At 54.4% G+C, this 21,245-nt stretch overlaps 1 protein-coding gene and 1 long non-coding RNA gene across 3 annotated transcripts in view; one reads left to right on the top strand and one right to left on the bottom strand.

Annotated features, from left to right (window-relative positions):
* Nucleotides 1-21,245, bottom strand: part of ITPKB (inositol-trisphosphate 3-kinase B) — a 95,974-nt gene that overhangs the window by 11,461 nt on the left and 63,268 nt on the right. The window contains exons 3-4 of the mRNA XM_006198825.4: nucleotides 3,880-3,979; nucleotides 2,367-2,580 (exon numbers count right to left, since the gene is read on the bottom strand). Of these exons, the coding sequence (XP_006198887.2) occupies nucleotides 2,367-2,580; nucleotides 3,880-3,979 (314 nt within the window). The remainder of the gene's footprint in view (nucleotides 1-2,366; nucleotides 2,581-3,879; nucleotides 3,980-21,245) is intronic.
* LOC140688755 (uncharacterized) lies at nucleotides 6,845-19,646 on the top strand. Of its 2 annotated transcripts, none has more exons than XR_012063554.1 (5): nucleotides 6,845-6,915; nucleotides 11,932-12,260; nucleotides 16,173-16,227; nucleotides 16,454-16,518; nucleotides 19,475-19,646. It is a non-coding gene; the product is annotated as an uncharacterized lncRNA (long non-coding RNA). The 2 variants fall into 2 exon arrangements; XR_012063553.1 differs by lacking the exon at nucleotides 19,475-19,646 and adding an exon at nucleotides 16,915-17,231.

Here is a 21,245-nt window from a genome sequence, read left to right as displayed (position 1 = left end):
TGAAGCCTGCTGGGTGAAGCCACAAGACCAAGAAAAGGGAGTGTTCCTCTAGGGAAGGCAGCCAGCCAGCCCACAGGGAACCAACAGGTGGCACACCAAAGTCACCCACTTCCCACCACATCTTCTCCAACCTCTTCCAAAAGGGCAGAGGTGCTACAGACAGTTCTGGTCTCCACCCACCAGCCCCTGGTCCAGATGTCAGGAAGACACTTCTGATTCTCCAAGGAAGGTCACATAACACATGGATTTGCAGGGTCAAGTCTAAGGAAACTCCCAGAGCAAGGTGAGCATATGTCCGTGAACTGGGGTTCCCAAGACACCCCTAGTTAGGACATTACTGTGCCTTCATTCACCTTTTCCTCAAGCCCCACCATGGCCGAGACGGGGTCTGCTGATCAGCCCTTCCACCACTGTGATGAGTCTAAACCCCTCCCGCTGGGAACTCAGTGATTGTGGGGCCCTGGGCTCCGGCGTCCTCCCTCTGGCCAGCACGGAGTCCCTAGGAAGCACCCAACTGCAGCCCAGGCTCAATCTACCTGGTGCAGACGTGGGCTGTGCAGCTGCCTGGCAGTGTGCCGTGGTGAGTCCCTTAACCTCTGGTGTCAAAGTCCTCCAGCTCAGACTAGACTATGGCCCATCTGCCAGGGTGGCCGTAAGGAGCACCCAGCACTCAGAGCATAGAAGGGCCCATCCTCAGGTCCTGTGAGACAGAGACGGCGGGGCTGGGGTGAGACCTACCTCTTTCCCTCCACCCAGGATCCTCACCCACCCATTCCGTCAGCCTCCAGGCCCTGCCCAGGACTGGGTTAAACCTGTCCCAGCTTTGCTGGTCACTCTGGGTCTCTCCTGAGAGCCCTGGGGTGCAGTGGGACAGAGGCTGCAGGTGACAGGGGATTAAGGACAGCCTTGGTAAGGGGGGGCTCCTATCCCCAGCAGACTCCCAGGAGCAGACAGGCACAGGGAGCAGCCTTTCAGGACTGACTGGCCATGCGTTCTTCCCACAGGGTGTGCTTTCTTGTCCATGGTCTGAGCGAATACCAATCAGAATATTTATGTGTCTCCCCTGGAAAGGGCTCATCCTGGCGCACCCGGGAGGGCCTTCCAGGGACAGAAATAAGACTCTGGGGAAGAGCCGTGCCCAGGTGGTGGCTGGAGGGACATTCTGTCTCCACTCTGTGGGTTGGAGATGGTGAGAGCCCTGGATAGAGAGAGAGGGAGGCTGGGGACAGTGCCAGAGCAAAGAGTAGGACCTATACTTCCCCACCCCTTCGTCCTTGCCCTGCAGGCAACGCCAGGAAACATAGCAGGGCCGCCTGCAGGGTGTGATTTTATGACACAGCTCCCAGGAGGAATGAGGAGGGAAGGAAAACTGACTGGCTTGGCCTGCTTCTCTCTTGACCCCTGTCTCTCTTGAACACACACACATATATTCACACATACTCCTCTTTCTCCATGTCCTCTTAGAAGAAATTAAACTGTTTAAACCATCCAAAGCAAATGCAGGCTCTAGCTCTGAGCTCTGTTTCTCGGAGCCTTGTCTCCCCGGTGAGCGGCGGGCTGGGAGGGAGAAGGCCAGCATCTGGCCATCCATCTGGGCACCAGCAGCCAGGCAGCGATCTTAGGCCTTAGAGAACTTCACTGTCCCCTGTCCCACAGGGAAGAAGGAGCTACTCCGTGACTCTTGAGATGAAGGACAGAGCCTGAGGGGGACCCAATTCCACACGTGGGCCCATGGACCTCTCCAGCCTCTGGGCCCTGCCCTGGGCCTGGGAGCACGCAGCCGTCAAGCCGGGGCCACCCCCAGCACCAGTCCAGAATGCAGGTGAGCCAGTACCTGTGGTCAGGGCCTCTCTTGCGCCTGGATTCCCTCCTCCGTTACACTCTTATGACAGGCAACGGCCTTTTTTTGGCAAACCAACATGATCTACTAACCAGCTTCCTCTTCCCACTCACTGGCTGGGTAGGGATGTGGGGGTGGGAGGCGTGGGATGAGAAGTCTCTCCCACCCTGCTGCCCCCCAGCAAGCCCACCTGACCTGGTGGGTCTCTCTACCCTCTCCCTGGGGAGGCTCTGCTCCCACCCATTCTGGCCCCACCAGCTATTGGCTCCTGCCCCACCTCAGCTCACCAGAGAAGGGAAGGGGCCATCGTGGGCAAAGCCAGCATCCCTGTCCCCTCTGCACATATGTGAGATGAACTGGGTGAAGTCCAACCAGCCCCCTAGTCTGGCCTTGCACACACGAGGCCTCAGAAACAGCCCAGAAAGCTTGGCCTCCTGGAAGCCTTGGATGCCGTACCCGGCACCTGCCGCCTGGCCGGGCTGGGTGCTGAGGAGCGAGTGTGCTCTGTCCGAGGAGCCTGACTCACCTGATGCCCATCTTGCAGTCCATCACGCAGGGCGAGTCGAAGTCGGCCAGCAGGTCGTCCATCTGGTTGTAGCGCTCCCCGTCCTTCACCACGTCCCCGTGGTAGGCAGGCACGAAGGGCTTCAGCACGTCGGCCATCAGCCGGTCCAGGCAGCGCTGTTCTGACTCACAGTGCTTCTTCAGAATCCTGCCGTTGGCAGCTGCCTTGAAGCTCCCTGCAGAGCAAGGCGGAAGGAGGCCCTGGGTCCCCAGCCTTGGCCCTCCCTGCTCTGATCACCCCTTGGCCCTCCATCTCAGTGCCCCAGCCTCTCAGGGAGGCCGTGGGGCTTGCCAACCACAGGGCTGAAGGGGTGCCCACGTCCCTGCTGGTGGACTGAGCCCTTTAAGGGGAGTGGGTGCAAGTCCCAGTCCCCTCAGTCCCTGACAGCAACTCAGGGTTCCCCGACCTCCCAGACCCCAGGCTCCTCCTCTGAAGATGGAGGCACGCCAGTGTTCACTGTTGGAGGGTGGGCAGGGCTAAGTGAGAGGTCTGTGCCAGGACCGATTCACCCATCTCTGTGTGACTACTGCCCCCCAACCCCACTGTCAACCCTGCTTCTTAGCCACGAAGTTGTCTCTGGTCTCAGTAGAGGAGAAGTCCTGATAGGACCAGATTTAGTGCCAGGACAGGGAGATGGGCTGAGAAGTGGGGATCCGAGGCTCGGCCCATCTGGGCACCACACCCTCAGGTAAGTAATGAGAAGGGTGTCCATCCACCTGCCTTAGGCTGAGCCACTGTGGTTGAGGATATAAAAGAAATGTCAGACCCTGTGCTAGCCTAAATTCATGAAGGCCAAGTCCGTGGGCGGCCACTGGAATGCCCCCTGAGGATGATGCATAACAAAGGGCCACCAAGAGGGGGCTAGACATCCCTAGATGTCCCTCCTCTCGTCACTGAGGGGCCACCTGGAGACTCATGGCTAGCCCAGGGCCTGGCCACTGCACCCAGCACTCCACACTGTCTTATACTCATGGAGTGACCTGCCCGCATTCCCCGCCAGCTACGGGTTCCTTCGGGGCAGATGCTACATCTCCATCAGCGCTGTCACCCTGAGGAACACAGCGATGCGGGCATACAACAGGCACCAGTGAAGCACTTCATCACTTCCAGGGTGACAAAGGGTGGGCAAGCTAGAAAGATGGGTGTTTTCATCTGTTTTATTGAGTTAAACTGGAAGAGAGACTGAAAGAAAGAGACTGAAAGAGATAGAGACCAGGTGGGGGCTTGTGTGTGTTTGGGGCAGAGGTGGCACAGATTATGCGGAGGACAGTCGTCCGTGTGCATTTTCAAGGCAGTGTTAAGGCCCCATCCCTCAAGTGCGGCCGTGACTGCACACCGCGAAGTCTCTCAGAGAGCACCTGTACAGACGCTTCATCCCCACGAGCGTCTAGGGCCAGGCCTGCCCACCACGTATGCTGGACACCCCCCAAGGAGCCGGACAGCCCGTCGGAGAGTCTGGGAGCGCTGCGGCTACCTGCGTGTCCTGCCAGCTGGATCCAGGGGTACTTCTTCTTGAAGGACATGACAAAGGGAGACCAGTGCACCATGTTTTTTATTTTCCTCCATGATTTGCTCTAGAAACAAGCAAACGAAAAGCTCTACATTAGAAACAGAACTACTGCTTTCCGGTTAAGGTGAATGCAAAACAAGGTACCCGCTGCCTGTGGCCACAGGGTGAGAGGTGAGTGTCATGCCCACAGCGCAGGCATCCTTGGTGCTCCGAGGACCTTACTGCCATCACCTATATCGGATACATCTGTGGGCTTTGCCTGTTCTACAGACAGGCCGAGCAAAACTCCCAGAATCAAGGGGACGAGGATCTGACAGGCTCTGGGAACCAAGAAAGGGGACAGTGTTCTCAGTCCAGGGTTGACCCCATCCCACGCCACTTCCCCATCAGGGGACAGCTAAACCCACGCTGCCCTTCTGCATGCCCTGTCTTGGGGCCTCAGTTTCTTCATCTGCCTAGGGAGGGACAGACAGCTGGTCCCCCATGCTCTTTAGACTGGTGGACACTCCAGGACCCTGGAAAATGACCTCTTGCATCCCAACAGCAAGGGCCCCTCAGAGGAAGACTGGAGAAGCCACAGTCACCCAGCCGCAGTGTGTCATTTCACGTGGTATCTGCAGGCGTGGTGGCAACAGACGCACCTCTTGCCTGCGAGTGGTTTGAGGAGACTTTGCAGGGAGTTCCCCGGGGACAGCAGTGCCTCCAAGACTCTGGTGTACCCAGGGGTGAGCAAACCACAGGTCTGTCTCTCCACTGTACTTCTTCTCAGGATGTTTCTTAAGTAAAAACTGTGTCTGTGTGTCTGTGTATGTATGTGTATGTGTGTGTGTGTGTCTGTGCATGTATGTGCGTCTGTATGTGTGTGTCTGCATATGTGTGTGTGTCTGTGTCTGTGTGTGTGTGCACGCACAGGAGGGGCTCCTTAGGCAGAAAGGAGAACTGATATTATTTATTGAGCATCTTCTTATTTTATTTTCACAACAAGCATGCAAGGCAGTTATTGTTACTTCCATTTGCAGAATCAGAGCCTCAGACAAGTTTAAGTGCTAAAGCTGCATTTAAACCCTCACCTACGTGACTACTTTAAAAAAATTCTTTTTACCCCCAGTAATAAGCATTTCTCTAGGAAAAAAAAAATCCCTAAGTTAACTTTAATAAGAACGGGCTGTGGAGATGAAGATCAAATGTCCCCAAATGCAAGCCCCTGAAGAGGGTGATGAGAAGGTGAACTGAGAAGCATTTCAAGATCCTGAGAAGCGGATCCCTGACCAGTGAAGCCTCAGGGAGTAAAACCTCAAGGTTCTGCGCTGGGAAGGAGGAGGAGCCGGGAATTCCGCAGAAGAGGGAGGTGAGGAGTGGCCCTGCCTGGACAGGGGACCCCTGGGGAGGCGGCTCCTCATTCCCTGTCCCTCAGCGCCCGCCGCAGCCACCCTAGGGACGCTGGGTGGACTCCAGCTGTTGGAGCCCAAGGTTAAATCAGCCTCCCTTGTTTTTTTCCTCTCTGCTGAGACTCAGCTGCTTCTGTCATCAGGTTTTCAAGTTCAAATCTGCTTAAGAAGAAGAATTCTTCCCCACCGAACCTGGCAACATTTACCTCATCCCAGAAACCCTCACTCTACCGCCAAGACCTAGTCTATCCCAAGCGAGGACAATGCTCTGCCAGGCCACGTGACAAGGCCGGCCTCATCGACAATGGAGTTTTTCCTAGATCCTTCTGATGGAGATCACCAAAGAAGGCTACGGAAGGCCAGCATTCCTTATCCAAGCACCTGGGAGGCTGCATAAATACGCAGGGCAGACGATGCGTGAAAGCAGCAGTGGGAAAACCTAATTACATGACACGACCAAGTGGTGGCTGTCCGACTGATGGGGAGGACATTAAGGTGGGTCCAGAAGAAAAGGGCACAGCCCATCACCACCTGCTGATCACGTCCCTGCAACAGAGTTCAGAGGGGACGAGGGTCTGACAGGTTCAAAGCAGAGTGGGAGGAGGGGGAGGGCAGTGTTCTCAGTCCAAGGTTGACCCCATCCCATGCCACTTCCCCATCAGGGGACAGCTAAACCCACGCTACCCTTCTGTGTACCCCATCTCAGGGCCTCAGCTTCCTCATCTGTCTAGGGAGGGATGGACAGCTAGTCCACTATATGGACTGGTAGACACTCCAGGACCCTGGAAAATGACCTCTCGCATCCCAACAGCAAGGGCCCCTCAGAGGAAGATGAGAGAGGCCACAGTCACCCAGCTGCAGCATGTCATTTCACATGGTATCTGCAGATGTGGTGGCAACAGAGGACCCAGGGAGGTCAGGTCCTGCTGCTGGGGGAAGGGGATGGTAAGGGGGATGCAAAGACTGATGCCTGCTGGGAAGGAAGGCCGTAGCAGAGGCTGCACCCCACAGGGGCAATTTGGGGGCAGACTCAAGGGAGAAGGAGAAACGTACTGCAGGCAGCAGGGCCTGTGGGAACAGAGGCCTGGGACTGGGATTTGGAGCAGGTGGGGCCAGATCTGCTGGGAACAGGAGCTAGAAGCAATGGGAGGTCAGGGTGAGCAGATAAGGCAGGCTCTGGATGCCAGGCAGAGAAACCTGGGCTCTGGGCATCGTGGTGTGGGGAAGGCAGGCCAACCTGGGTGTCCGCTCATCAGTGACAGGCCTGGGACAAGTTCCTGACCCTCCTTGAGGCCCTATTATCTTACCTGTAAAATGGGAATAACATGTAGATTTCTTTGATCCTAAGAGGTAAAGCCATCAGAACACCACGGTCACTGGGGTGTATGTGGAAGTCTTAGTGGGCTGTGGTCAAGGGTGGTGTCCCTGAAGTTCCCCCAGGGACAGTCAGTCTGGAGTTAAGTGGAGGTGTTTCCATGGTTACTAAAGAATAAAGGCCACAGTCTGGGGCTGGGCCAGACCCACCCAGTTGGGATGCAGCTCTCTGGAGACCCATGGGGACACACTGGGCAGTGGGCCTGGGACCCAGGAAGCAGGAGGCAACAGACACTGGGTGAGAACAGTGAGGCCTAAGCCCAGCATGGGTGCTTGGGCTGTGAAACCTCTCATTCCCAGACCACACTTCAGGGGTTCAGGATGGAGACGAGTACTCCAGGGTGGGGGGGTCCTCTGGCAGCTCGCAGGATCCAAGAGCCTCCCAACATCGCTGAGCTCCAAGCGAACTGGGCATTTTTTTGTGCAGCTTCTCCTTTCCCCACCTCCTCCACGAGGAAGCACTTCTTCAACATAAAAATGGGCCCCACAGGGCCAGGGCCAGAGAGTCCTCCCCTTCCAAGGTAGAATATTCCACTGGCGCATGTTTGCACACCAGGGGATTTCTCGCCTGTGCTGGCAGCAGCACGCAGGGGATTTTCCTGTAGTTTTTAAATAGCAACACCCAGGCAGTGCTGAACATTAAACAGAAAAGCAGGTCCAGGTCCAAGTCCAGGCCCAGGAAAAAAGGCGAAAGGGTGACCACTGCTCCCCACCCCCAGCCCATAGGAGCAGAAAGAACGAAAGGGAGGGTGAGAGGGGATGATGGAGAATCGATTCCCTCACAATGCCTGGCAGATCACAGCACCCATTCAGGAACCACCTACTCTAGGCGGAAGCTGCTTTCCAGGTGGTGGATTCCAGAGGGCAGGCAGGGCCACTAGTCTCCCTCCAAGCCCCTCGCTGGAGGAAGCCACAGTCCTCAAAGTGGATGCCAGGCCTCTTCCCCTGCCTAAGACAGGTGATGAGGCAAGAAAGGAGGGCAGCCTGACAAGCTGGAGGAATTCCATCCAGAGGAACTTAGCACCTTTTCCCTCCTGGGAGATTCTCAAGAGCCTCAATCACTTCTCTGAAAGCTGATCAGTCTTGGGTCTCTAACTTCTTTGAGCTGAGCTTTGTCAAACAGGCAGCTCTCAGATGCCTTGAACACTGTGAGGCGAAGGGCACCTGCTCCCTCCCCCGGGGCAGCGCTGGCTGCCTACTGGTTTCACTGGCCAGGTTCTCTCATCACCTCCCGATCACCAGGGCCATCTGGACACCCTCAGCTGACCCTTTCTGGAATGCCCCCAAAGCTCCACATGCCTGCAAGGACCCCTGGCCTCTCTGGGCCGCAGGGTCCTTACAAGAGTCAGCAGCTGACTCCAGCAAGCTCTACTCTTGACAAGTTACTTACTGACACACAGGGGACCAGCCTACCTAACAGATAAGCTGGGGTGTTCTTCCTAAGTCTGCTGAGCATCTCCCTGCAGGATGGTGTCATTCTGTCATCTCCCTGGGAGCTGGGAGGGCACATTTCCCTAGATGTGCAACAGGCAGGCCAGCCCCCCACCCCCAGATCCCCTGCATCAGCACTGGGCCTGGAGCGTGTATTCATGACTCTTAACATATATGGGCTCTCAAATGTGACAGGAGCCGACCAGGTGTTTTACAACCTCATTTCTCATCTTCGAACAACCTGACAGTAGACAGGAGTATGGTCTCTGTAAGATGACGAATCTTGTTAAGTTGAGTTGCTTCCTCAAAGTCATTCCATTCTCCTCCCTGCCAGCAGATGCCAGCTCACACTGGGAACCTCAAACCGATTCACCAATTGCTATGCCCATCAACAAGCAGGGCCCCTGTCCGTGAGCACTCCTTCCAGCCCAGAGCACGCCAGACGAGGTGACAGAGACAGAGGACTGGGCAGGAAGGACACAGAGATTTCTTCAAGGCAGTTCCCCTGGGCGGCCAGGGCACTGGCTGCTCCTTAGCGGAGGAGCCCAGAGCTTTGGGAAGATACTGAATAGTTGGCCACCAAAACCCCAGACAGGTCCCATCCCGGGGCTGGGCAGGTGCCACTTCCAGCTTAGCTGGTGACACAAGGCTCTCCCATGAGTCAGATCAGATCAGCTAAACACTCTTACACTGTGGCTGGAATTCTGCACTTGGGATATCCTTAGGAGTACTTCAAGGGAAAGGAAACCCCACAAAGCTGATTATCTGTTGAGCAGGGAAGGGGCCACAGGGTGGGCTGGAGACACAGAGCTTTCATCTTTGCTCAGGGTGAAGCCAACTGCAGACCAGAAGTGAGGTTTTTCAGGTAACACCTTGGGTTTACAGGCTTGGATGACCCAGCTACACAAATCCCTAGATGACTGAACTCCTGCACTAGTTTTGGTTTTGCTGTTTCCTACCTGAGTGCAGGGCAGTGCCCTCTGTCTGTAACAGGTGGGGTTTTGTTCTCTATTCTGGCTGCAAAGGGAAGGGTAGGACCCCAGTTCATTCAGAGTTTAGAAGGATCAGAAAATAGCCAGACCCAGTGGCAAGGTGGGAGCTGGTCCTTTAAGGCTTAGAGTGGCTGGAAGGGTCTGGTGCTCTGAAGCTGCTCTGGGCAGTTCCCTCCCTTTGTACCTGACTTGACAGGAACTAAAATATTCAGAGAACGTGGAGAGAAGCTTTAGTAGGAGGGAAAAAAACTTAATAGCAACAAAACCCCAACCCTCTTCATGCTTGAGGTGACAGAAGTCCCCGGGAGACGGAGTTTCAGAACCTGGCAAACACCAGCCACAGGCAGCGGGTCTCAGCGGCTCAGGCTCCACCCGCCCTGCACAACCTGTGTGTGGGAACTGGTGCCTTTGGGAGGCTCAGGGCGGAACACATTCCGCCTCACTTTTCCCTCCTCCTCTTTGCCCAAAGACCTCTGGAATCCCAGCAGGTATGAATCTCTTCCCTGAAGGCCAGTACCGACATGGGGTGTCCCCTCCACTCAGCATGTGGAGCCTCAGAGCACACAGGGCAGCCCTGGAAGGAAGGCATCTCTTCACGCACCTCTGGCCTGGACTCGAGTCACCCAGAGCCCTTGAGAGCCCAGCTCGGAAACGATCCACCCGCCAGGAGGGCTGCCAGGGCCCAGGCTGGGCCCCAAGGGGAAGACTGGGCAGCATCTCTGATTCTGAGTGTTTATCTAAACCAGACACCAAGTCTCCCCGTGATGCTAATGGCTCCTGGGTAAACGCCACCCTCCGGCTGGTTCCCTGAGTCAGGCATCCACACTCATACTGCAGGGAACACTGCCTTTATTAAACAAATAAAAAAGGCTAACTGAGATGACCTCAAAGCCAGGCCTTTGTCTTCCATCACAGAGGCAAAAAGGACTGGTAGAAGAGGAGGAGAAAGCAGAGAAGGAGGGGGAGGAGGAAGGGAAGAAGGAGGAAGGCGGAGAGTCAGGGACCCAGAGCCTGGGCTGGGGAATGAGGGGCCTCCAGCCAACCCACTCACAGGATGCTTTCACTACTGTCAGGATCAGCTGCATAATATACGGGGCCCAGTGCAAAATTAAAATGTGGGCCTCTTGTCCAAAACTTGGTAAGAATGCCAGGATGGGGACAGCAGGAGCCCACACCAAGTGTGGGCCCCTTCAAGGGCCTTGGTGACTGCATGGCTCTCACCCCCAGGAAACGGGCCCTGGCTCCTGGGGTGGAAAAGAGCCCTGCTGTTTGGTGGTGGCAGGTGACCCTGGGCCTGCAGGGCCTTCTGGTTCCTGACCTGCGACCTCTCTGCCAATGACCACTGACTTGGGGGAGGGGAGGGCTAGAGGCGGCAAGTGCCTGAGGCTCTCCTTGGGGGTGCGTCCAGCAGCACCCTGAAAACTGCAGGAGGAGCAATGATGGTCACCAGCCCTGTGCCCTCCACTCATCCACCCTCTGCATGTTCTTCAGGGTCTGGCCATGCTCTCTCCTCACTCGTGGCCTCCTTCTCACCCGCTGAGGGGAGAGTGGGCCCCGAGGCGGTGTCTGGGTAGCAGCCCAGTTTCCCCACAGGAGGGCGAGCTGCCCAGGGCCAACCCCGTCCCCTCCTCAGCTCAGCCCACAGTGCCCTCTGGGGCCTGCTGCCTGTCTCCTCTCTAGCCACTGCCTTTCCCTCCAAACCAATGCTGTGCTTCTGCACACAATTTGGGATGGGTGGAGGAAGAGAGGGTAGTGACGTGGGGGCTGTAGGATGTCCAGAGGGCCTAGTGCCCCTCTCCTGCCCACATGTGGAGGTGTTTGCAGCTCACCGAACACAGGTTCTCTCAGGCCTGTGAGGTTCTGCAGGCATCTCCGGGCCCCATCTACCCTTCCCCACCAACCCTCAGACACTGCAAGGGTGAGACTTTCTGCCATCAGGAATTTTTCACAAGAATGGGTACAAAGGACAAGGACTCGGCTAATCCTACCTAGGCTGCTCAGATGCCCCTTTCCCCGGAAGCCCTTCCTCTGCTTCAGCTGTCCCTCCCGGGTACCCTGCATCCCAGTTCTCACCTCCCAAGAGCCAGACCCCCAGCACCTGCCCCACCAGATACTCAGCATACCCTTGCTGGGGGCCTCTGAGAGGCCACCACTGTCAGCTGGGCCTGCAGCCCGGGCCTCACCTCACCTCACAGGGTTCAGGAGGAGGGAGAGCCTCCGGAAGCAAGCTGGAGCTTCCAGGCCTGCGCAGGCTCTGCTCCTCGCCCGTCAGCCACAGCAACGCCTGGACTGTCTCAGAGAAGCTGGCCTCCTGAAGACAGCTACTCACAGTCCCACTTTACCCCAAGGCAGCCAGCCCTTCCTGCAGCTTCCCTTCCCACTGACTTTGCCAGGCCTGCCGCTGTTTCACCACCCTGCCAATCAAGGCTGGGGCGACACACTCTTCCCTCTCTGTCTGAAGCCTGTCTGAAATCCTCTGCCTCCGAGCTGAGTGCTGGATTTCATTTCCAGAAGACCGCACACAAAATGGAGCCCAATTCAGGTTTCGGAGTTAGAATGATCCCTTGCTCTGCCACTTACCAGCTGCATCTGTCAGCGAGCCTTTGAACCTGTCCCCACCTCAGTGTTCTCATCTGTAAACTGGGCACCGCAACATCACACATGCACTGCCCGCCCCGACAGGTTACAGACAGGATGGATGAGGTGGCAATACATGTACACGGGTGCTCTTTATACTGTCATGGGACAGGCGAACCTCAGATGTTCACTTTGTTTTCACTTCTGTCTGTTCTTCTTTTTCTTTTTTAATTGAAATAGTTTTCTCCTCCAAGGTACAGGAGACTGGCAAAAATCCACTGTGCACTTCCAGAGGGTCAATTACTGCCAGTGGCAAGAAGATGAGCTAATTGTGTGATTAAATGCTTACAAAGCTGCCCCTTGGATGTTCACGGCAGCTGGGAACCCGCGGGGCGGCTCCTGAGGCCCCCAAGCTCTGTGACTCAGGGAGAGCAGAGCCGGTCAGCGCCCAGGTGTCTGCACACCAGTTTCTGGTTCAGAAGTTCAGTCACGTTGCCAAAAGGAGGAAGAAGAGTTTACCAAATCACCCCATTTCACATATGTGGAACTCTGCTAGACACCAATGAAGAACAGTACTTCTGAGGTAAAAAGCGAGCTTGCTGAACACATTTTCTTTTTTAAAGGGGGTTTACACACTCTTCTTAACCCCTTTTCCACCTGAGCTGTTCCCCCAATATTCTGTTCTTTCCTCCAGTACTTACCTTTTTACTTAAATAGATCACTTGGCTAACTTTTATTTGTAGATAACCAGAAAGAGTCTCCTCTATTTTTCTGAGTAAAAGAAATGAGGTGAAATCTCTAAAATACCAGAAAAGGGAAATTATCTCTGGACCCTCTGACTCTCGAAAACAATACTGCCAGAATCCTTTGCTTTGCTGCACACGCATGCATGTGTGTATGCAGGTGCATATGTGTGTTGGTTAGTGGTAATAACCTGGCTTAACCAGGGAAAAAGGCAGAAAAATCACATATTAAACACTTAGCACGCACTAGGTACTATGTTAATATTTCATGTAATCCTCACTCATGACACCGATATAGTTATCTCCATTCTGCAAATGATGAAACATGTTCAGAGAGGTTAAGTAACTTGCCCAAGGTCACACAGCTTCCTGCTTTGCTCTGAGGATTGTGTTTAGTTTCAGCCATTGGGATAACTGGGCCCCCATCATCTCTCCCTCAGTTAAAAAATAGCCTCAGACAAACAGCAAGTGCTTTGTCAAGAGAGTAACCATTCAGATGGGGAAGCCTGAATAAAGACCTGCCTTGCCTTCCTTCCAAGTGGTTCCCACAACAGCTTCACTGACACACAGTTCAAGGAGGCACACTTAACAAAGCATTGGAAGTGGGAGAAGACGCTCCTGCCGGGGAAGGTTCGTTCTGTGTCAGTGCCTTTGTTCTGCTCTTGCAGAAGTCTGAGCAAAAGGCATTGAGTTGTCCATGTTTGGGAAAAATGTGTTTTTTCCTTCCTTTTTCTTCTTTTGGTCTTTCTAAAAAAGCAGTTAGGGTTTCCCTAGTGATCATTCTTTCCTTTGCTGGGGAAAGGCCTGTGCTTCTCCCAGGCGGCCGAGCCACAGCCAGCCAGCTTTGTTCATTGTACTTGCCCCGGCAGAGCGCGCCTGTGATGGCAGCTGCGTGCAAGCCCAGGCAGGTAGGGGCCCCTGGCTCAGCAGCTCGGCCTGGGAGCCCTGGTCAGAAACCTGGCTGGGGCTGAAGGCGAAACCTGCCCCTGCCAAGAGTGCGCTGGGAGCCTGGAGGGGAGAGGGGAAGGCCTTTCAAAACCAAGACACCGAGGATCGGAAAAATTAAGCCCAAGGACTTGGCAGGGCAGGTAGCTCTGGGCTAAAAATAAGAATCTGGATTTTAAGACTAACCGTCTTCTCCCTTTAACAAAGAAGAAAACTCTCCTAAAAGCCAAATGCAAAAACACTTTTTGAGAAACACCAGAGTAAACGTTGAATTTAAACCCTACCCCCCCACTCCCTCACGTGATGTCCCCACAAGCTGGGTGGTTCAGAATACCTTCCACAGAGTCTATGGCTGAGCGCAGCGTCTCATCACCTGTCCTGTAGAGAATCTACCGGCTGGGAGTGGTGGGATGGGTGAGGTAACCGCCCCCCAGAATCAACAGCTGGCCCAGAGCAGGAGAAGGAGAATGGTGGGTCCCCACCTCCCTCTGTGGTCCGGAACCCTTGGCTCCTGCAGGTGTGGGAGGCAGGAACCGGCTCTATTCTCAGGGTGAGAGCTCTGTCCTCTCCAATTCTGATCGGATCAGAGGGCTGCTCCGCTCCGGGTTGGGAGGGTAGGACCTGGTCAGGACCTGGAGCTCCTGTTCAAAAATGGGAGCTCTTGATGCAAGCATTCAGCTCGGGCTGACCCTTCCTGAGGGATGCCACCTTGGTCGGTCAAATGCTAGCAGCATCTTCTGGCCCAAGCCAGGAAAACCTGTGTGATAGCCCAGCTGTCCCTCTCCTAATCAGCTGTCTTCTTCCTATTGCGACTAGAGCCCTGTTTCTAGGAAAAGGGGAGCACCCAGCCTGGCACACGGGGGTCCTCCCTCATGGCCACGCTCCCCCCTCCACCATCATCCAGAATCCCTGCCAGAGGAGGCTGCTGGCAAGGGCGGGGGCCAACCAATGCTCCCTGACCACCTACAGGCGGGAATGAGGCCCCACCAGGGACACAGGGCTGGCCCAGGTACCTTCCCGCCCTCCTTCCCCATGCTCACTCTCTCAGGTGCCCTCCCTGATCCAGCAGGACTGGCCATCTTCTTGTCCCAAGCCTGCCCCACTCCCAGGTCCCTGCTCATGCAGGTGCTCTGCCTGCAGTCTTCTCCCTCCTCCTTTCCTTGGACCCACATCCCACCTATTCCTCCAGCTGATGGCACTGGAATTTGTGAGCTGGCCCTACCCTCTCCATAAAGCTGAGTCTCAGACCAGCCACACGCCATTCCTGGAATCCTCCCCATCGCAGGATAGGGTTTGAGAGCTTCGTGATTCTTGCGTCCTGTATTGTGTTTCCCATCAAAGGGTGAGCTTCTCGAGAACTGGGAATTCGTCCTAACATTGCTGTATGCCCCCCACTGGACACACAGTGGAAGGCCAACGCTACCAGTCCTGTGACCTGTAAGAAAATTTCCTAGGCTCCACAAACAGCAGAGGCTCAGGCCCTGCTACATCCCATCTCCTAGAAGTTGAAATACACCTAAACCAGCTCATACCTCTTTATGCTCACCTGCTCAAGTCTGGAGTTTTCCAGAGACATCTCCAGGGGGCCTATTTGTGGGGATGTTCTGTTCAATCTCCCTGGGGTTCTCTCACTCCACCAGGCCCCAGGGACCTTTTCACATGCACACGTGAGGGTTTGGAAGATGCTCTTTCACTCCGGTTAGTCAACCCAGCAAGGAAAGCACTACCACTAATGACTGTTCCAGATCCACCCTCCTTCCCTCTTTCTAACTCTACAGGAGCTGGCTACAAAGGGGCTCACGATCTTGCCAAACCAGCCTTTTTTTGGGTTACCCGAGAATGGAGGTATCCTTCACCCAAAATGGAAATGCTCCTAATACTCCCTACCAGGCAGGGCCTGGGGAATGCTCCATCTCTCATGTAGAAGGTCACTGACTTGGCTCCTCCTGCCTTCTCCCTTCTGGATTCCATCCTCTTAAGAACTAAAAATAATGGAGCACTAGAGGAAAGAGGCAAGAGATGGGAAGCAACTGAAAGCGTAGGAAATGCTTTGGTGCACAGAGGCCTAGCATACCTCTCAGGCCGCCAGGGGCCTGCTGGGGCTGCAGGAGCAGAGGCTGGGGGAGCCAACAATAGGAGGAAACAGGGAGTGGCCAGGGGGCCAGGGGAGAGCCCTGGGGGTGGGGGCTGGCAGCCTCTAGCAGCTGACTTCCTAATGGACCAAGCTCACAAGACAGAAAGGCTCAGCCTTTCCTCTGGGAAAGGGCATCCGGGGCTCTGTCCAGCTAGTGGGGCCGCCCTTGCGACACACACCAGGTCCCTTCCCTCCCTATGCCTCGTCCACCCCTCCCCAGAGATTTTATTTTTACTTTGGTTAAAATGAAAAAAAAAAAAAGGCCAAGTTACACAGGGTGGAAATTTACTGAAGATCTTACTGGTCAGCGGACAATTGGCACTGAAGGCCTGGGACCGCTGAGCACCACCCACCCCGGGCCCCTCCTTCACAGGGGCCAGTCAGGACACTGGCCCCATGCCCATCCCCAGCCCCAACACACCTCCTCCAGTTTCCCTGGCCGGAGTGGCTCAGGGTGCTCAATCCTTCCTTCTTAGCACCGAGACAAGATGGAGGGAGGGCCAGGCAGGCAGTAGCATGGAGCCCACAGCATGTGAACTGTTCCAGGAACAGTAATAAACAGGTGATGAGTCTTGAGTGCTTACCAGAGCCAGATACAATGCTAAGTGCTAAGTATGCATGATACGAAGATCTCAACTTATCACATAGGTCATCTCATTATCCCATTTGACAGATGGGGACACCAAGGCACAGAGGGATTAAACAACTTGCCCAAAGTTCTAAAGATGGTAAGTGGCAAAGCCGAGGTTTGACCCCAGACAGTCTGGCTCCGGGGTCCAATCTCTTTATCACTCTGCTAGGCTACCTCATTGGGAATTTATAACATGTAACTTTATAAACCCAGATTTAGATCCTATTATTCCTGGCTAGTGGGATTAGGCAAGTTACCAAACCTCTCTGAGTTTCTTCAGTTTCCTCGTTATCTGTAAAATGGGAATACCATCTATCCTGCAGGGTGGTTTCAGGATTAAAGTCTCTCTGAGCAGCACCTGCTACACACACAGAAGCCCTCAGTAGAGGTGAGTACTGCATACCCCTCATGTGTTCAGTCTGATCTGTCACCCCCTGAGGACAGGAGCCTGTCTGTGGGATGAAACACGTGGGAGGGGGCTCTGCACTGGTTCTGCAGAATTAGCAGCCCAGTCTGATCACCTCCTCCTCTGTCCCAGCTGTTGCCCTTGAATCCCAATTTTCCAAGAGGGAAAGGAAAGGCCACAGGGCAGGCAGTGGGTCTCCAACAACAGGCCTATTCCTCACCATAAAAAGAACCCTGGAAGAGCTTGGGGCTGGCTTTAAACAGCATCGTTCTGGGAGTCCAGAATGCCCAGGAGCCACTTCTAGGTCGGGTGAGAGAGGCAGCTTGTGAGCAGGCAGCCTCGCATAGAAGCCACCAGCAGCTCTTCTGTTTCCTGCAGACCCTCCCCTCCCACCCCAGGCCTCCCCAAGGGACTTATGGTCGGAAAGAAGTAATTCTGCTGGTTCCCAGGAAGGCTGACCAGGCAACAGGATCCGGGCAGCTCCGCCAGGTGGCCCATGTGGAAACAGACTTCTTTATCCCCTGCTGGAAGATGACATTTAAAAAGCCAGAAATCTGAAAGGAAGTTTTCTGCAAAACGTGGAAGAATCTAAAATGGCCTCTTCTCTGCCTCCAGCTCTCAAGCACAGCCCTGCTTGTGGAAACAATTTCTCCTGTGCCAGCGGCTCTTGTAGTTTCTCGGAGATGCCCTGAGATTAAAATTTTTCTGGTTATAAATTTAAGAACCTGAGGGCTAAGATTTCCTTAACCTCCAGCTTGTTAAAAGTTTACTTCTCTAGGCCAAGAACATTCACAGACAAATACTACCTTTTAAGTAGTTTCTAAGAACCCAGAAAGCACTTGTAAAAGATCTGGTAAGGGGGCTACTCTGGACTAACTCCAAAGTCAGATTTTAGGGGAACTCCCACGTAAGGAATCTCTAACAAGGAAATTCTTCAGGAAAAGCTTGAATAGCACATGAGAATTTACAAGCAGTATCAAATATTTAGCTATATTTAGAAAATACTCCCCAGCAAGATACACTGGTGCAATTCATATTTCTGACAGATGACACGGATTTGCCTGTGGCTCAGGGGTGCTTGGCAAATGGGAACACAGACATGCAGTGAAGATCAGAAACTGAGCTGCTACAGCCCTGCCCACCAGTGGCTGATGCACAGCTCTGACTTGGGCTCTGAGTCACCCAGCTTCCCTCTCCCGACCAGGGCTGTTCAGGGCAGAGGTCTGTCTCAGAGAGGCGGTCATGCATCTGTTCATGTGTAGACTGCTGGAGGCACAGGAAATGGGGTTGCCAGAAAGACACATCAGTGAACCCCTATGCATGAGCAAGACTTGTCAGCTCTCAGAATGCAGCTGTCCCCCGGGTCATCCTGACGTCTGTGTCGGTATGTGTGATTTTCATAAACAGACTGACTCATCGCCCTTCCCCGGGCATCTCTGTCAATTGGGGCCCGAGTGCTTACTTAGCACTTTCCCATGTAGCAGGAGCCTCCCAGGGCCCCAGGAGGCGGGAAATGGACTCCCCTCTCACTCCCAGAGAAGCACAAAGGGGCCGAGGGGCCCAGCCAGGCTTGTGTCCCAACCAGGGGGCAGACCTGGGGGTACTGCCCCAACTCCTACCCCTGGCAGCCTGCACACCCAACTGCAGCGGCGGGGGGGGGGTGCCTCCCGTACAGTGGAAGCAAGACATCCCACGACTACTCCCTTCACTTTTCTTTGGCTTTAGGCTCCAACGAATTAACATTTATTTTACATTGAGGTATTTTACAGCAGCTCTTGCGATAATTACAGATGGGCCGGATCTTCATAACACTGTGGTGGGCAATCTATCTCCTAGGTTAGAGATGGGGCAAAGAAGGCTTCCAGTCCCTCCCATCTTCTCTCTCAGATTTACAGAGAAGTAACCAACAAACCTAGTACCAGCATCTGTGAATGGACGGCGGATAGGTTTTCTATCCAAGGTACACACCACCCTCTGCCTCAAAGCCTGACCCACGCCAGCCCCCCTCTTGCCTGCAAAGCTTACGGAATGCTTCTGGTTCTCTTAGATGCATTTCATCTCCTCCCTACTGAGTTAGGGGAAATGAAACATCACTGAGAGATGCAAGTGGGTTATCTAAAAAATGTATTCTGGAATAGCAGGGCCTGAGGAATGGGCTTGATGACTTAAGTCCTTCCAGCCAGTGGCCCCAAACCAAGGTAACTAGAGACCCTTGGAGGACTGGGCTGCTCAAGGCAGACTGGGTTTAGGTCTCACCAAGCTCCGGGCCTCCGGGCACAGGGAAAAGGCACGAGTTGAGTGAGTGCCTTGTCTGCCAACCTGTGACAACAGCAAACCTCCTTTGCGATGTCTGCCTGCCGTGTGCCGGGTGATATGTGCGTCCCAGTGGGAGTCCGAGAGTGGCAGCTGAGCTGGAAGCCTGGATGAGGTGTGAGAGCTGCTCTCCTGGGTGAACAGAGCAGCAGGGACTCTGTCCGAGGGAGAAGGACTCCGGAGTCTCATGGGGACCACAGCCCTGCTGCAGGCTCCGCCCCCACCCCCAGGTCTCTGGGGACGGCCCCCATTTAGGAACTGCAACATCACTTCTAGGGAACAGAACCAGCTGGCTGATTAATTCCCCTCAACTTTCAATGCTATTATTAGGGCACATCTGTCTCTGAGTGAGGTCATCAAGGAAAAACACAAATGAAGAAAAAAATATTTTCAAGCCGTCATCATGTCAATCTTTGGAAAAGGAAGCGAGATGATAAACTGCCAAAGAACTCCTGAATTCAGGGTGACCAGAGAGGAAAACGGAAAGTATTTGCCCTGGGAATGCAAGCAGCAGAGCTATGTACACAGCGCTTGGCCAGCATGACGCGGACAGAGGAACCAGCAGCTCCCCGGGCCATCTCCTCTTCCTCACTTCCCAAACTTACTTCTCTCTTGCCCTTTGCAGGGAAGTCCGTCCATGAAGTTCCCCCTCAACCCGGAATCAGACCCAGAGGAAAGCCACTGAGTGACCAGATGATGCAGGGCAGAGGTTCCAGCCAGGGGCCAGCAGACTCATTTTCCTTGGCAACAATTTTTTTGTTGTTGTTCTAAATTAGTTGTTGTTCTAAATTAAATCAGGACATTCCACACAAAAATCCAAATTTCCCACTTTCTTTGAAACAGTGGGCCCACATTCCTGGTGGCATCCGTTTGTGGTCTGGAGCTAAGACACACACCTTGAGATAGGCCTTTCCTCCCCCATCACCAGGCCCTGTTCATACACCTGGCCCCCAACGGCATCCCAACCGAGCCCCTGGATTAGAGAAAGGAGGGCCAAGGACGGCTTTAGGAACTCAACTGCTGGTAAGCAGGCTACTCACTGCCCTGTAACGTGGTCAAATCACCTACTTCCCTGCAGACAGAATGTGCACAGCATCACCCCTGCCTCTAAGACTATAGGGAGGATGATGTGGGGAAACAAGGAGAGTGCTCTGAACACCTACCCACACCATATGCAAGGTTAAGACGTGGCCATTCGGGTCTAAAGGATAAAATAAAATTCCCAAAGAAAGTTGGCTTCTGATTAGATTAGTAGCTGGGGATGCGGAGGCAAGAGGTGGCTCAGCGGTCGCCTGCGGGAGCTGGAATAGAACCCAAAACGACTTCTGAACTGCCCACCGGGCAGGCTGGTCCTGCCTGCTCACTAGAGAGGTGGGACATCACTCGGTCACAGCCGAATAGAATAGGCCCTGATGGGCCTCTAAATTGGCAGGATTTAGAACTGGGAGTGCCTTTGGGATTGCCAGTTGTGGCCCAGTCTTGGAGAGGAGCCACTCACCATGGCATCTGAGGTGGGCCAGAAGCCTAACACATCTTGGCCATGAAACTTAACACTCAAAATGCTAAGGAAAAACCAGAGGGTCGCAGAACCTCTGAGTACTTCGCAGGGCAGTCACCAATTGCACTTCAAGCGTGCACCCATATCAGACTCAAAGCCCCTGCCCATCTTCTCTCTTCCCCCCAAAATCTGCTGAAAATGAGAAAGAAATGACAGAAATGCCTCACAGACAAGGAGAGGCTTTAGTGATAAATGCCCCCATCGCACATCCACCCTAAAGTCTTCCTGAAGGCAAGGCAAGAGGGCACGGGCTTTCTGCAGGGAGGGCTGGGGACAGAGCAGCCGTGAAACAAGAACAGGGAGCACGAGATGGGATCCCGTGGGACGTGGTGCCTATGGCCCGTGGCTCGGGGAGGCAGTGATGACTGACTGGGCTGCCCAACAGGGTGCCTCCCACAAAGCCAGAGGCACTCAGGGCAGAGCCTAAGTGCTCACTGCTCTTAGGATTACCTGCTCCCTAGCAGAGCATCCAGAGCCTCATGGCTTGTCATCACACTCAACTGGTTTCCTGGTGGCCAGGAGCCTGAGGGGCTCTGGGCAGAGCACCCAAGTGCGGAGTCAACACCGACACCCAGACTTCTGGCCCTGCCCAGCAGGCCTGATAGGATCGTGCTGAGCTCATGAGGATCACAAACTATGTGGGAGACCCTGGGATCTCCCTTCGGGGGAGCTAAGGAGACTCTGGCACGGTGTTTCCAGGACATCCAGCAGATCGCCAAAGCCCCCGATTCTACCACCCTGACAACTCCCCCGCCCTTATCCGCACCACCTCTTGTTTCTCCTTTCTCTCTTGGATTAGGACAGCCTTCCCTTTCTCCAGGTGTCCCATCCTGCACCT

The sequence above is a fragment of the Vicugna pacos genome, chromosome 23, assembly GCF_048564905.1.
Source record: "Vicugna pacos chromosome 23, VicPac4, whole genome shotgun sequence".
NCBI lineage: Eukaryota > Metazoa > Chordata > Mammalia > Artiodactyla > Camelidae > Vicugna > Vicugna pacos.
The sequence above is the reverse complement of the archived record's forward strand: the minus strand, read 5'-3'. Positions and strand labels throughout refer to the sequence as shown.